At 47.0% G+C, this 16,137-nt stretch overlaps 1 protein-coding gene across 2 annotated transcripts in view; it reads left to right on the plus strand.

The window, feature by feature from the left end:
- NUSAP1 (nucleolar and spindle associated protein 1) overlaps window positions 1-16,137 on the plus strand; it is a 39,009-nt gene that overhangs the window by 17,283 nt on the left and 5,589 nt on the right. For both annotated transcript variants that reach the window (XM_066608533.1, XM_066608532.1), the window contains exons 5-10: window positions 717-806; window positions 900-1,012; window positions 2,209-2,268; window positions 3,904-4,073; window positions 8,555-8,724; window positions 9,086-9,202. In XM_066608533.1, coding sequence (XP_066464630.1) covers window positions 717-806; window positions 900-1,012; window positions 2,209-2,268; window positions 3,904-4,073; window positions 8,555-8,724; window positions 9,086-9,202 — 720 coding nt within the window. The remainder of the gene's footprint in view (window positions 1-716; window positions 807-899; window positions 1,013-2,208; window positions 2,269-3,903; window positions 4,074-8,554; window positions 8,725-9,085; window positions 9,203-16,137) is intronic.

Consider the following 16,137-nt stretch of genomic DNA (forward strand, 5'->3'; position numbering starts at 1 on the left):
AATTTTGCTATTCTGTACATGGGGCTGTGAAGGCTTATTTTTTTTGTAGGATGATATATATTTGGTGTAGTTTTGAGGGTGCATGCTACTTTTTTGATAAATTTATTGGTTTCTTTTTTTCTTACGTTTCTCGTCCGTATCATTGAGGGACACAGCTGAAGGTATAGCTACTGCCTACGGGAAGCAGAAAACGTGTTAGCTCCTCCTACTGGTTATACCCCTCCTACAGACACCACGCTAGCCAGTTTTAGTGGAGTGTCCATAAGAGGCAGACCTCTTCATTGCTGTCCCCAGGATCCCCTTGGACTCTGGGAATACAGAGCGACAGGACTCTCCCTGTTACCCCACCGAGGAGGGCGAACTGAGATAACCGTTCCGTTGTCTGTCCCTACTCCTAGAAGAAAAGGAGGCATGTTCAATTCCACTTGATCGTGACCCGCCAGCTAATAGGGTTCCCCATTCCTGGAGCACCCCCACCTTTTCTAAGGAATGTCGAGTAGGTGGGGTTTACTGCTGGACAATGCGAGTCCACATATTTTTTTGGGAGTACTGCTGATTTAAAAAAAAAACAAAAAACTAGCCTGCTCCATACATACAGTTTCACCCAACTTCCACCGTATATGTGTGGTGGATACAGCTGAAGCATGATTGCATTTATTTGTCTGTAGTAAGGAAATACAAAGAGGAGAGAATTTGTATTCAATTTATTTTTCTAGGTAAACGTAACCGCTCTTCTGGTAAGAAGCCTGGAAGAAAAATTCCAAGGAACTCTTTAACTAAGGCTGGATCAAAACCCTCAACTCCCAGTAAGTAAAACACCCAACATGAAAGGTTATTTTTTTTCCCCTTTGCTTTATGTGACTTATATTAAATCTCATATTTTTTTGTATTTAACTTAGATTTCAAGAAGATGCATGAGGCCCATTTCAAAAAAATGGAATCGATAGACAAATATTTGGAGAGGAAGCAGAAGCGCTTAGATGCAATAAGCAGCTCCATCCAAGATGTGAAGGTATGTACAGCAGTCTCCTTCTTAAGAAAAGCTTTAGAGTAGTCCTCTTTTCCAATCAAAAACCACAAATGCAAAAACTTTCAGGTTATGTCGAAAACCTCTTACAAAATACTTAAACAGTACAGTCATGTTTCCAAACGATTGATTGTTAAATTCCTTTCTATAAACATGCAGTATTAAACATTTAATCTGTTTAGGAAAAAAAACTACGGGAGAGATTTTATGGCAAATACAAAAATCCTCTATTCTCATACCACGCTTTCCCCTCAGCCACATTCTTTCCCATCCTTTGATAGAAGGGTTAAAGAAAAGTCTTGTCCTTCACATTCGAACGATGCCGCTAAGTAATTAACCTTCCCGATGTGTGCTGTAAATGTATGACGCACAGTGAGTGTTGGCTGTCATTGAGAAATCCAACTGCGATTTGTTAACGTTTTAAATGCCATTGTCAATTCTGGCAGTGGCATTTAAATGTTTCGATTAGGATGAGTATGTCCCGAATGGCTCCCCCATGTTGAGGTCGTGGGGTGTCTTCTTGGTGAATATGCCATGAATGATTGACCATTAAGATGTGTCTGTGGCATGTCCTAATAGAATGCTGGTCAAATTTCAGTATAATGCAACATTAAACTATTGCATTATACTGTATATGTGATAAAACTTTTGTAAGTCCCTTATGGGATCTAAAAAAAATAAAATAAAGATATTTAAGGCCGTTTTCACACAGCCGAGAAAATTGCGCAAGATCTTTGCTTCGCGAGATGCATGAATATGAGCCCCATTCTTTTGGGGTCATACTCAGGAGTAATTTTTCTCCTTCTAATCAAAGTGGAAATCTCTTCCAGTTCTTGCGACATGTATATGTGTAATACAGAGAGTATCTCAATGTTTTAGTGGGATTTTTGCATTTAACAATACTTTAACCATTTCAGTCCATAGCAGGCACATCACTGTACATTTTATAGTGGCTGTGCTTGGTATAGCAGTTTGATCCTATTCATGTGCATGGGACAGAGCAACTTATGACATAGGCCTCTTCAATCAGCTGATCCGCAGGGATCCTCAGCAGCGGACCCTGCAGATCAACGTTTAATGACCTGTTCTTAGGACAGGTCATCAATACTTTAGTCCAAGAAAACCCTTTTAACACAATTAGAAATCTAATGCGCCAGTATTTTTTTTCCTCTGCCATGCAGATGTTTCCCAAGAGTTCTGATCGGCTGTCACAGAAGAAAACGCCAGGCAGCAATAATAAGGTAAAATGATGAGCACAATTATGTCTAACTTTCTATATTGTGAAAAATAAGGGTATTCCTCCTATATTAAAGGGGTTTTCCCACTATAAAAGTGAGGTGATCATTGCAGCCAATAAAAGGCCAAGCATCAGTGTCCCGAACTGCTGGCAGCATCGCACCCAACATGTGAGCGCTGATGCCAAAAGTTTTGACGGTATGCTGCAGCCTCTAATTGGCTGTAGCAGTCTCCTGATTTCCGCCGGATATAGACGCCATTGCCACTCGACTGTTTCTCAGAGGGCTAAAGACAGGTGGGTGTTCTTGTTGTTCTCTTTAATGCCATGCCCAGGTGTTAATTTTTTTATTTTTTTTTTCACATTGGAAAAACCCATTTTTAATGTAAGAAGTAGTTGATATACCATCTTGTAGAAGACTGAGAAAGGGTTACCAAATTCTAAGCTTTTGTTGCTATGTGATGCTGAGTATAAAGTCAAAATTGTTTGTTGCCTGTGCATATAGGTCACAGCAGTTACAGGGCGTTTTCAGGCAAAATACTATTAATGACCTGTTCTCAGGATAGATCATCAATACTTGATGATCTGCAAACCCCAGTCCATCAACTATTGATTAACTATCCTGAGGATAGTTCACCAATAGTACTTTGTCTAGAAAAACCCTTTTAATGTTTGATTTGTTAATTGTATTGACAATGTGATTTATATTCCCTATACTCACACTTTTACTCCTTTTAATGCTCATGTGGGCACTATAGTTCACATATGAGAATTGTGGCACAGCTTTGAAATAAGGGCTGGTACAGGAAAAGGACAGCGTGTACATATAACCCTACCTTGCATATTGGTGAGTTGTGCAAACGAGGGATATTCATATTATTTATTTTATTTTTTTAAAGATGTTTTTACATTTTTGCCAAATAAGTGAGAGCACTGTGAAGTATGACGGCTTCAGGCTGGGACCTAATTGTTTTTTGTTTTTTTTATTAACCCATTTAAAAAAACCCTGATTATTATTGGGCAACCCTCCAATGTACAGTAAAAAAAAGTCCTTTACATGCAGACTGTTTAGTTAATATAACTGGGGCCCTCTTATTCAAGATTGCGGCTGCGGTTCGTCCCATTATCAGTCCTTTCCATGTATGTAAAATCACTGGCAGATTCTGACAACCCTATGCACAGGGGCTGGGTCTCAAACGAACAAAGCATGCTGTGTACAGGATAGTTTGAGAATCCGGTAGGCATTTTACATACTTGCAGAGGACTTGGGAATAGGATGAACCGCAGCAGCAATATTGAAAAGGAGGGCCCAGGTATGTTTACTAAAAATCCTGTATGTATTATTACATTTTTATTACAAACCAGATGGTTGCATTAATAAGCATTCCGACTGCACATTTGCCATAATCTATCCAGCTTCCCATCTGTCTACATAGGATTATTGTATAAATTCATCAATGTACATCATGTAACGACACCCTAGACTAGATGATTATTGCACGCACATGTCAAAGTCTACTTGGTCTAGAATCCTTTCCTTTTTCCCTTTTCAGCATGGAAACGTGTCTATTAATTCAGAAAGTAAAAACCTGTTTACGTCAGCTTCTCAACCATCTGAATGTTATTGCCTTTTTCATTTTAGAAATCCTCGCAGAATAGATTCTCTCTACTAAGTCCAACACCACAGACTGGTTACCTATTTTCAACAAAAACTCCAACAAACCGCAGATCTGCAGGGAAAAGGAGTATTCTGGTTGACAGATCTGGTGCTAAACCAGCTACATTTTCATCAACCTCTAAAATGAATGTGAGGTAAAGGAAACCTTCATAGCTTGAAGCTTTTGATGTGGGTCTATACATCTGAATGTGTTGTATTTTGTTTCTCTACTTTTAATCATAAATGAATAGTCAGGGGTGGCACAGGAATTTGGCGCACGCAAGACTCTTTGTGGCATGCACCGCCACATCCGAGGCCATACACAAGACATAGCTTATAGATGCTTTCCCTGCAGCTCTAATCTGAAGATGTACATCCCAGCCGATAATGCCCATGCTGTTGGGGTGTACATCTACAGTCTTACTGTATTGGCAGCTTACTCTTTATAACTCCTCTAAAGATTCTCCTGAGTTAGGTTTTATAGGCAGCTAAACATTCAGGTATTTTACAAGAATCAAATCCCTTCCTTTAGCACTGGGTACTAAACGCAGGAAGTGTCCTTCCTGCACTTAAGCTACTGCCATGGAACACAGAGATTGTGGGGACACCACAGGCCTTCAACTGTCACATGGGTGTAAGGAGGATATTGCAGAAGACATGATCTTTGTCTTCCCAGTATTACTGCATATGCAGATCACTGCTAATTGTAATCTAATGGTCAGGGCAATAGGAAAGTATTAAAACCCTGTACACTACAGCTGCATACTTACTAATCCCATCTGAGGTGTTCTAGGAAGTGTCAGAGAATTATATTGTGCAGTATAAAGTGTTTTGATTAGCCCCTTAATAATCAGCGGGGGTTTTTTTTTGTTTTTTTTCCAATATCCCTGCCTTCCGAGCGCCATAACTTGTATTTTTCCATGACGTAGCCACATAAGGGCTCAATTTTAGTGTAACAAGTTGTTTGTTTTAATCGTAGCATTTAACGTGCCGTATAATGTAGTTAGAAACTTTAAAAAAAATTAAGTGGAGTGAAATGGGGGAAACAATGCAATTGTGCCATTCTTGGAGAGGTTTAGTTTTTATGATCTGGTAGAAATGACATGTTAACTTTATTCTGTGGGTCAGTAAATCTTTATCGTTTTTATGTTGTACCAATTTAAAAAAAATTCACATAAATTGCTTTTTGTAGCCATATTCTGAGCCCCATAATATTTATTTCTCCTTCGTTTTATTGGGGAATGAGGGAACAAAGTTAGCTCCTCCTATGCATACTATTCCTAGTCTACAGGCACTAAGCTAATCAGTTTTAGCTCTGTGTCAGTAGTAGGCATTTTCTCCAAATCCGTTTTTCCTCAGTGTTTAGCTTAGTTAGAGGACTCTTTGTCTTATCTACTGCACGATAAGGCAACGGTATTGAAAAAGTCATACTGTCTCCCCTTGCTCGCCAATTGCCAGACCAAAGATGCCTAGCTGCAGTGCACATAGATGGTCCACGCCACTTTGCCCCTGCCTGCCAGCCTACCAGAGTTTTGCACATCACAGATAAGGCTGAAAGCCACACGTGCAAGAGAAGGTCCTATCTGGGCTTTAGGACAGGTTTGTTCTCTCCTGTCCTGGCCCAGGTTCTCCCTGTCCTTTTCCCTCACAGGGTGGCTTTTACAGGTCCTTGCTCAGCCCAGGGGTTCCTTCTTCCTCTTTTCTTCTTCCTGGTTTGTGGTTGCTTACAGTAGTATTCCCCTTTATCTTAGCAGCGCATGGCCTATGCCTGTGGCCTCTTCTTGCCGTGGCTTTTCCCCCTATCTGGGGGGGCCGCTAGGTAAGCCCCCGGCTTTGCAGCCTACATCTAGCATTTAGGCCAGGCACTTTCTCAGCCTCCTGCCTTGGTGATTTCTTCCGGCACCTAGTCCTGGTGACCTTCCTGCAGCTCCGTGCAGCTTGCCTCCAGGCCTTCATTGCTGTGGTTTTCTTTCTGCTGTGTGTTCCTGGCCTAGGTGTCCACCAGATCAGTTACCAGCTTTGCGGCCTTCCTCTGGATGCCAGTCCTGGAGCCTTTTTTCCTAGCTCCTTGTGGCCTCCCTCAGGGATATCTTGGCTGCTGCTGTTGCTCTTCCACCATGTGAGCTAATGGCCAAGGGCACGCTAGGCAAATCCCTGGCTCTGCAGCCTACATTCAGGGCTTGGTCCGGATGCTGTCTCAATCCCAACTCATGGCCTTCCTCTTCAGCTGCATTCTCAAGGCCTAGTGGCGCTATCTGCCACATGTGTCCCCCAGCTAGGGGACCCGCCAGGCGAGTCCCCAGCCTTTTATTTTTTTTTTCCTTCAATCACTTACCTTCAGACGCTGGGTGAAATTTAGGCCATAGCTTGCGACCTTTTGCTATCCTTGTGCTGTTTCTACATCCCCACTTCATAAACAAAGCTGTTTTTAATTTCAGCTCTACTGAGCCACATTTTGTCCTCCCTAGATGACATTGGGAACAATAAAAATATATATATATAATGTATATGTGTATTAATCGAGTGGCACGTCCTAGGCAATGCCTGTAGTCTGGCATGGGAACCCGTCCAGGGCCTTGCCCTCTGTCATAATAATAATAATAATAATCTTTATTTGTATAGCGCCAACTTATTCCGCAGCGCTGTCTTCCCCTCTCACCTGTGTGGTGTATGTCCAGTTCACATTGAGTTTATTCCCAGCATGTTTTCCTACCGCCGGCCACGCAATCTAAAGCAATGCAGTACCTTGAAGGTGAGCGAAATGTCATTCCATACAGGGGCTCAGGCTTTATTACATCCAGTCTCCTGCTTTCAAGAGTACGATGATGGTTTGCTGACCTCCAGAGAGACAGCCCCACCCAACCCCAATATTCAAACCTGTTGAGGTGTCCATCAAAACTTCTCAGCCATTATTGTGACTATGGGCACCTCTTTTTATTTCTCTCCCAGCCTTAGCTATCCATTCACTTACCTGAGTGAGTCCGAGCAGTCAGGAGAGTGCTGAGTGGCGGTCCCAGAGTGTACCATACCTTCCCACTTGCCATTGCTTCCTGTTCTCCTGGCTAAATGTTTCACACAGGGAGCTGGTGGAAAAGCTTTCCCTCTATTTATTCCATGCAGTTGCAGGTCTTTAAAGACTAACAAATACTTCTGGCTTGTGGCCCACCTACCAGTGTCAGTCAGAACAGCCACGTAATAAAGGTTATATCGTAGAGAATGTAAGGGTCCTAGGAGCCACAGGGACCTGAACATTCCTCAGGCTCCCTCACTGACCACCTTCCCCTATCTCTCCATATGATTCTACCTTCTCCAATGAGGTATTTTTCTCTCTCTGGTTCTGTTTACATCTGAATGACAGGAGCCACAACAGATGGCCTTCTCCTAATCGCTCGGAGATGCTCTCTAAATCATGGCCTCAGAACGTGGATCCTTATTGAAAGTATTTTTTCCTGATATGCTATGGCTAGCTTTCCAAGGTGTCTGGAGCGCTATCCAGGGAGGAAAAGCACCCTAGACATCAAGGCCTAGGACATCGGCTACAATTTCCCTTACCATTTGAGTAGGTGACATTAGCGTTACGTTATGCTGTTGTGTTAACCCTTGACTCGGGTTGATGGGAGCAAAGGTTGGTCTTGTACTTCAGTCAATCATGCACAACGGCCTTCCGCAAACCTAGGCACAAGCCTGTTGAGTCTTTCACCACACCTACTTTTCAGGTGGCTAATTTCTGTTCTCCATTTCCTTTTTATTTTTTTTTGAGTGTTTGCTGTATTTTAGTGGTCACCTGCCGTATATGGAGCAGGTTCGGTTCCTGAGCTGGGTCCATACTAACACCACACAATTGTTAATTAATGATGGATTGTGCAAAAGGGTTGAAGTCCTATTATGAAACTAGGAAATAAGAATATTTGACATAGGACTGGGCAATTAATCGAATTAATTCAATTTAATTGTCATTTTTCTGAGCCATGAGTCTGACTTTCATCACAATCTTAAAATTAATTTTGGCCTCGCCACACTGGGCAGGAGTAATATTGGGTCCAGGGAAAGTGGGGGTGGTGGGCAGTTTACCAGTCTACTGGACGCTGATGGGTCGGAATGAGTGCAGGAATTGAGCATGGTGCTGAGAATTGTCCAAGTCTACTGGCTCTTTAGTGTTCCTTATGGAACAGCACTGCAGAGGAAAAGCTCATGTGACTAAGTATGGAAGAAGGTACATGGGGGGGGGGGGGCTGTGATGACTAAAGAGGAGGAAAGACCGCATATGGGGGATGGCAGTGTTTAGTGGCTGTGATTGGGATAGGGGAGGGTAGAATCCCTTCCATCATGTGTATGTAACTAAAGGTTGTACTCTATTCTTTTACATGAGGAAATCACATGCACAGCAATGCCTTGATAAGTACAGATTATCAGAATTGTCACGTTCAATTCCGATGATCAGTATATATTAAATTGCTGTACTTGTAATTCCCCTATGTGTTTAAAAAAAAAAAATTGAAATTGAAAATCGAGGAGAGACTGAAACAAAAACAAAAAAAAAAACGAGATTTTAATTTTAGCCTGCATACAAAACTCGGGTTGTTGATTTGTTAGATCTGAAAATAGTTGTTACAATGACTTCTTCCTCTTCATTTAGGTTTTCTGGAGCAACCAAAGACAATGAACACAAGTACTCTCTGGTGAAGACTCCTGCCAGGAAATCTTCTAATTTTATGCCCAGTATAAGCAACAGCGAACCAAGGAAAAGTTTACCATCGAGTAGCATAAAAGCCACACAGCGTATTCAAGAAACAAACATTCCCACAGGTATGTGCCACTATTATTGGTTTGTTTGTTTTTTCAAACATGAAATGTCCCATTTGTCAATTTTATGCTGAGAGTTTCACTGCTGATTTCACCGCTTCAAAAGAGATGGTTAAATTCATGGGAAATCCAAATGTAACACGTGTGGATTTGGCTGTGTGCACACGTGGATTTGGCTGTGTGCACGTATGCTCTGGTATCCATTGGGGGCTTTTTACTGAGTATACTTTTACACTGAGGTCTCAAAAGTATAAAACTAAATGCACACAAAATAAATACCAACAGCAAAACAATTTCAGTCCCTTTCTGACTAATTCATTTACTTTTCCTCTTGACGTTCCTCATGTTTTTCCTTTCTATGCAGCTACTACACCTTTCAAATTTACTGCTGAAAATATGGCAACTCCAAGTACTAACCAAAAAATGAAATTCGACCTCAAGGCAAGCTTGTCCCGTCCACTTGGGTATCAGCCACACAAAGGTGAGTGTATTATAATTGCTTATGCATCCATAACTTCCAAAACGGCTGTCAAGTGGTTGATGTTTTTTTTTTTTTTACATTTTATTGGCACTGTGTATAGCTTTTGACTATTTGAGCAAGCAGGATGATAATGCTCCTCTTCAGTGGCGGGCAGTTACCCCATCAAGACAAGCAAGTGCGCCCATATGATCAAAAACAGGGCAATGACTGCAATATGCAGCACAACCACACACTAACTGCAGAGATTAAATCAATACTGATCATGGCATTTAAAGGCAGAAACTGGAGGGGGGGGGGGGGGGAATCCAATATGACCAGACATTCCTCAGTCCATTGAAGGACCCAGAACTGTCTTGCCATATTTCCTGTTGTCAGGGCATACTATTCGTACGCAGTCAAATGTGTTGGCATATCGATATATTGCAGTATATTTTAGTTACATTTCGACTTTTAAAAACCACTCCTGCATCTTTTCACAATTGATAGACTTGAGTTAAATATGCACATATTTGGTATCATCATGACATAACCTGTGCAATTAAATTATAGCGTCCTTTATGATTGGTGTACGCTACTATTAAAAGAACTGCTGCAGGCAAAAAAAACTATATAAATATGTACTAAAAATTTGGTAACTACTTAAAGTACTCGGCTAATTCAAAAGTGACAGGAAGAATAACCATATTATCGAATTTTCAAAAATTTGTCCTGCAACAGAACTGAAAATTGACGCTATCCCTGAAGGTGCACCATAATTGCTACACTTTGAGTGCTACTCTATTGAATTTCTAGTGTAAAGCTAATTTTAAACTTTGAATTTAAGTTTTCTTTTATGTGGATCTGTGCCCATGCTATGTTTTGCCTTGTTTAAAGGAGTATTTCAGGACTTGTAGTATTTTCGCTATTGATGACCAACAATCAGATGATTCCCGGGACCACTATCACTGCGGTCAGCGCAGAAAGCAGCAGCCTGGGTTGGTATTACAGGCACAGCTTCCACTGAATTCAACAGTAGCTGTGCTGTAGTACCAACTCAGGCCACTGCGCTGTGGTCAGTGCTGACCTCTGTGATGGCAGCCCTGGAAATCAGCTGATCGCTGAGGTGGCTGGTCCATACGATCATCTATTGATGACCTGTCGGTCCTAAATAGAAACAGTTTACAAAATAAAACCATCCCGGAATACCAGACAACAATCCTGATCTTCAAAAGTCTTTGTTTCCATTGAGACGCCATGTCAAATCATTTGCATTTGGCTGCATTTACACTAATCCCACTATGTATAGTCATCGTAGTGGCTTCAAATAATTTACACAGTATGTGTTCAGCTTTCTTCTGCCAAAACACACAATGCAATCTAACGAAATGTATCCACTTGATAGTTTGCCCATTAATTTTAAAGGGATCGTTCTGGACTTTTACTATTGATGACTTCTTCTCAGGATTTGCCAGGGCCGTGGTCAGTGCGTACAGTCCTATAAGCAGATAGCGCTGCAAATATTGCACCGGTCTGAATTGAATTCAGTGAACTTTGTGCCTGCAGTACCAAAGCCGGCTGCAATGTGACAATGCTGCCCCCACTGACAGCAGGCCTGGCAGTATTCCCAGCGGCAGACCCCTGAGGATCGGCTGTTGACTTATCCTGCTGATGGATCATCAATAGTAGAAATCCCAGACAGGAAATTGTGTCTCCTCATTTGCAAAATACTGTAAAGAAAATTTCTCGTCTGTTATCATTGGGGGACACAGCAAAGACCTTGGGTATAGCTTCTGCCACTAGGAGGCGACACTAAGCACAAAAGTGTTAACTCCTCCCACTAGCTATACCCCTCCTGCAAGCAGCATGCTAGCCCAGTTTTTTGCTTAGTGTCTAGGAGGCAGGACTGTCTCTCCTGCTGAGACTATTTTTTCTTTCTTTTGCATTTTTTCCATTTTTTTCCCGGAAGGCCAGGGCATAACGGGGAGGCAGGACTCTCCCCGTTAACCCACCGAGGGCGGCGAACAGAGGTGATATGTAACCCTCTGTTGTCTGCCGGGCCCCCTCTGAAGAAAAGGAGGCACACTCGGCCACCAAACTGAGTGTGACCCGCCAGCCATAGAGCCCCCCTTATTTATGGTCCGGCATCCACTGCCCCACCAAAGGCAGGCGATGATGGGGAGAAGCTCTGCTGGAGCCCGGGAGCCACCCTACATCACGAAGGGAGGTAAGTATGTGGGTTTATTTTGTTATTGCACCCGATGTGCGTTGCGCTGCTTGCTATGCCGCCTGCTGCGCTACTTTGTTCCCCGTTGCGCTGCTTGCTATGTCGCCGGCTGCGCTACTTTGTTCCCCGTTGCGCTGCTTGCTATGTCGCCGGCTGCGCTACTTTGTTCCCCGTTGCGCTGCTAGTTATGCCGCCTGCTGCGCTGTTACAGGGCGGCTGCGGCTTATGCCCCGCAGCGCCGATGTTTAGCTGCGCCCGCGGCTGTTTGGGGGGCGCCCGCGGCTTAGCTGCCGCGGCGGTAGGGTGGGCCGCCCTTTTAAACTTGGCGCAGCGTGACCGCGACTGATGTGCTGTCGGCGGCCGCCCGCTTCCAGGGCGGCTGCGGCTTAGGCACTACCTACCGGCCGCGGCCATTTTGTTGGGTCCGCGGCGGCTGTGTTGGGCAGCCCGGCTGATGTGCCACTGGGCCGCCCGTACTGTCTGCTGTGCTGCCGGCCGCCCACGTCTACTTGTTGGGCGGCCGTAGCTGATAGGACAGCTGGTGGATATCGGCTGATGGCGGCCCCCCGCGGCTGATGTGCCACCGGCCGCCGCGAGGTCTCCCCCCGCGGTTGCTGGAGCGGCCGGTGTGCTGCTGGCCGCCCGCGGCTGATGTGACGCCGGTCGCCTGTGGGTGACGGCCGCGGTTGATGCGCGGCTGTTGGCGGCCCCCCACGGCTGATGTGCCTCCGGCCGCCCGCGCCTGTTGATGACGGCTGCTGCTTGCGCTGCCGGCCGCCCGCCCGCGGCTGGCTTTGCCGCGGTCCCGGCGCGTGCCGGCTGCTCGTTTCGTGCAGGGGCTCCTCGCACCGTCGGCCGGGCATGCAGACGCCAACGGACGTTTGAATTTTCCCGCCAACGGACGTTTGAATTTTCCAGCCAAGCGGGCGTTTGAATTTTCCAGCCAAGCGGGCGTTTGAATTTTCCAGCCAAGCGGGCGTTTGAATTTTCCCGCCAAGCGGGCGTTTGAATTTTCCCGCCAAGCGGGCGTTTGAATTTTCCCGCCAAGCGGGCGTTTGAATTTTCCCGCCAAGCGGGCGTTTGAATTTTCCCGCCAAGCGGGCGTTTGATTTTTTTTTTTTTCCCTCGCCAAGCGGGCGTATGTATTTTTTCCCCGCCAAGCGGGCGTATGTATTTTTTCCCCGCCAAGCGGGCGTATGTATTTTTTCCCCGCCAAGCGGGCGTATGTATTTTTTCCCCGCCAAGCGGGCGTATGTATTTTTTCCCCGCCAAGCGGGCGTATGTATTTTTTCCCCGCCAAGCGGGCGTATGTATTTTTTCCCCGCCAAGCGGGCGTATGTATTTTTTCCCCGCCAAGCGGGCGTATGTATTTTTCCCCGCCTAGCGGGCGACTACCCTGTGGAGCCCCGCGTCCCTCTTTCTGTAGCGCCGCACAGCCGGTTTGCCGGCCCCACTCTCCGTGTCGGCGCAGGGACATTTTAGAATCACCTCCAAGCGGCCACGCTCTCGGCGCCACGCGCAGCAGAACAGGCCACGCGATTTTTAGAGGTTGTGCACCAGCATCGCCCCCACAGCAGCGTTGGTCACATGTTGCCGCCGGTCAGGACAGCTGGTGGATAACCGTATCGCACGGCCACCATTGCCTTGCTGCTGAACAGATTGCGTAGCTCGCGACGTTCGGGCGTTCGATTGCCATAGGCTGGCGTATAATGCTACTGTGCGACCCGCTTTGCCCGCAGGCAGCAGCTGACCACTCCTTACGCAATCCTCTCTGTGAAACTGAGGTCGCTGGGACCCCTTCCGTACTACACACAGACTATCGGTGGCTCCCTGGTCGCTGATAGCGCCCCTATTACCCCTTCCATACAGAAGGAATACCGCACAGCTACCCATATCTACTCCGGACCGGGTTGAGCGTTGCCTGACGGAAGCTCCCCCATTGCCCCCCTGCAGTTCCCTGCAGCCAGCAGTACCGCGGTGTCTAAGTCCAGATGACACGCGGACAGGGCGGCCAGAGCCACATGCCAGGTGCGCTCTCGCTACAGCTCTATATAGACTGACAACAGTGTGCGAACTCTTGTCAGCATTACTCGGGGCTCGCTGACTGGATTCATCATTCCCCATGTCGGCTCCGCACCGGGTTGAGCCTTACATGTCGGCAGCTCCCTTGTGGTTCCCCCCGCGGTCACATGTACCATAGTGTCCGCGTCCAGGAGGAAATGCTGGCGGGGCGGCCAGTGCCACACACCAAGTGCGCCCGCGCTGTAGTTCGAGATTAAGCAGAGAGAATCTCCTCTTACAGATAACAGTATGCGATCTCTTGCCAGTACTCGCACAGGGAGTCTCTGGACTCATTTTTCCTCATGTCTGTGCCGAATCCGGTTGAACTCCTCTACAGACAATCGCATCACAGTGTCCGTGTCCAGGAGGACACGATGACAGCGGCCGGCAAGGGTCACATACTATGTGCGCACTCGTTAAGGAACGAGACTACATCCAGCTGGAGAATATCTTGCCCTACGTACAACAGGGTTCAAGGTGCTTGTCGGCAATACCCCAGGCGGCTGAGACCGGGGGTACTTCCATGCCCGAAGCAGCGCATACACTGGTTTGAGCAGGGGTCAGCTTCGTCCCCTCAGTAGTCTCCTGCACCCTGAGTCGCAGTTCGGGACAGAGCCGCATATCAAGTGCGCTCTCTGCTGCCGTACTGGTCTACAAGCTGATTAGCAGCGGTACCCCGGCCTTGATGTTAGGCCTGACCGGGTTGCCCTGGCTTTACAGCTAGCCCCCCGCTTTTTCCTGCAGGCAACCAGACCGCTATGCCCGATGCCGGGATAGCACGCGGACAGGGTCCGGCTAGTACCACATCAGTATGGGGTCTCGCTATTGTACGAGAGTTGCACAACATGTCTTGGGCCTTGTGTGGAGCAAGGTGTTAAGGCAGCAGTATGCAGGCCAAAACTCTTAAGGAAGTCAAACAGCCGTTGGGCTTCCTTCGGTCTGGCTAAGTCTTGTGGTACCCTTCTGAGGAATATACTATTCTCAGGAATTCTGTGAACACGTCGTATTCACCTCCACCCCACAGAAGCTTACGCTCCAGATGTTTTTCATAACGGCTAGCCTCCCTGGAGGGACCACCTGCAGCTTCCTACAGGCAACTTAGGGCGATCTACGATGACAGAAGAGCTGCATACTTTTTAGGCCCCCACCACAGACAGAAGTGACGCGGGACGCCCCTCCGGCGGCACTTTATAATGCCGAGTTCGTTTCTTTCGGGCGTTCTCTGAACCACAAGGCATGTGTACTCTCTAGGAATCATGGACTGCTAGTTCTACAGCCGTGTCAGTAGGACGTGGCTAGCTCTCTGCAGGAGACGGCTCCTGCGGACCCTGGTGGGGTGCAGAACAGGCCACGTTCCTCCCATTGGGGATGGGGAGACTAACCGTAGGAGTGCTCGGTGTTCTAAACGGTCGCTAGTGTCGGTTCAAGTGTAGAGCGCTGATCCTCAGCAAACTAGGCCCGCCTAGTCGCTTGCGAGACTGATTGCGCATAGGAAGCTAAAACGTCCAATGGGGATTAAGGCCTCCTTCCCACGAACGGATTTCCGCCGCGTAATTCGCGGCGAAAATCCGCTGCGTTGCCCGCAGCTATTAGGTTCTATTGAACCTAATAGCACAATGCTCACGATGCGTAATTCCAGCGCGGAATTACGCACCGCGATTTCTCCCGTCCTCACCCGCAGCATGCTCTATTTTCTGTGGGTGAGGACGGGCTGTACGCACTGACGGCTTCCATTGCAGTCAATGGAAGCCGTCCGTTCACGCTATCTCCCGCTGTAACCAGCGGGAGATAGCGTGAAAAAACGCTTTCCCGCCCACCGCCGCGTGTCATCTGACGCCAAATGACGCGGCCGGCCGCGTCACGTGACACGCTCGGTGACGCGGCGGTGGTGGGCGGTGACGCGGCGGTGGTGGGCGGGGAAGCGATTTCACGCTATCTCCCGCAGGTAAGTATAGGGGCTCTGGGGGGCGCCGTGACGGGCTTCACTGCGTAATATTACGCGGCGGACCCCGTCACGCTCGTGGGAAGGAGGCCTAAGGCGGACAGATCCAGCGACTCGCTGCAACTCTCCTGCATTGTTCTCCCTGCATTATGACTTGCAGGACAGCGTAAGACAGTCCATACTTGTACTGTCTGCAATTTTAGGGTTCCTCCATCCCTACTGTGGAGGTTTCCTCAAAGGGATCAGTGAGTCTCGGACCAGTGTACCTTTGCTGCCTTGTGCGGTCAATTTTTCTGTACTCAGTGGAGTCACACGGTTACATTGCATCCCAGCACGGGGCCAGCCCTAGTTGCTCACGAATGGGCAGAAGTCCTCGCTAGCCCATGGGGCCATGCAGAGGCGGACGCCGTGGGCATTGTTGCAGAATCATGGAACCAAACTTTTTTCTCTCACGACCCCTTTTTCAAGTTACAGCTAATCAGACAGCCGACGCCATGGACGGAGGCTTTCAGCATATACAGCATCAAGGTCATACGGCAGGCCGTCCAACCGTGGTCAACACAGGAGTCCAGCATAAGACGGTTGCATATCTCAACAGGTCGTTCCTCCACTGGCGTCTGGAGTCGAATGTCCCTTCATCACGGAGGGACGGTGTAGGTGAGATTGAATACCTGGAGGTATACGGGACCTGACTTACAACTAAGTCGCCTGGTAGAAGGTCCACAACCC

This window comes from Eleutherodactylus coqui, chromosome 6 (genome assembly GCF_035609145.1).
Source record: "Eleutherodactylus coqui strain aEleCoq1 chromosome 6, aEleCoq1.hap1, whole genome shotgun sequence".
NCBI lineage: Eukaryota > Metazoa > Chordata > Amphibia > Anura > Eleutherodactylidae > Eleutherodactylus > Eleutherodactylus coqui.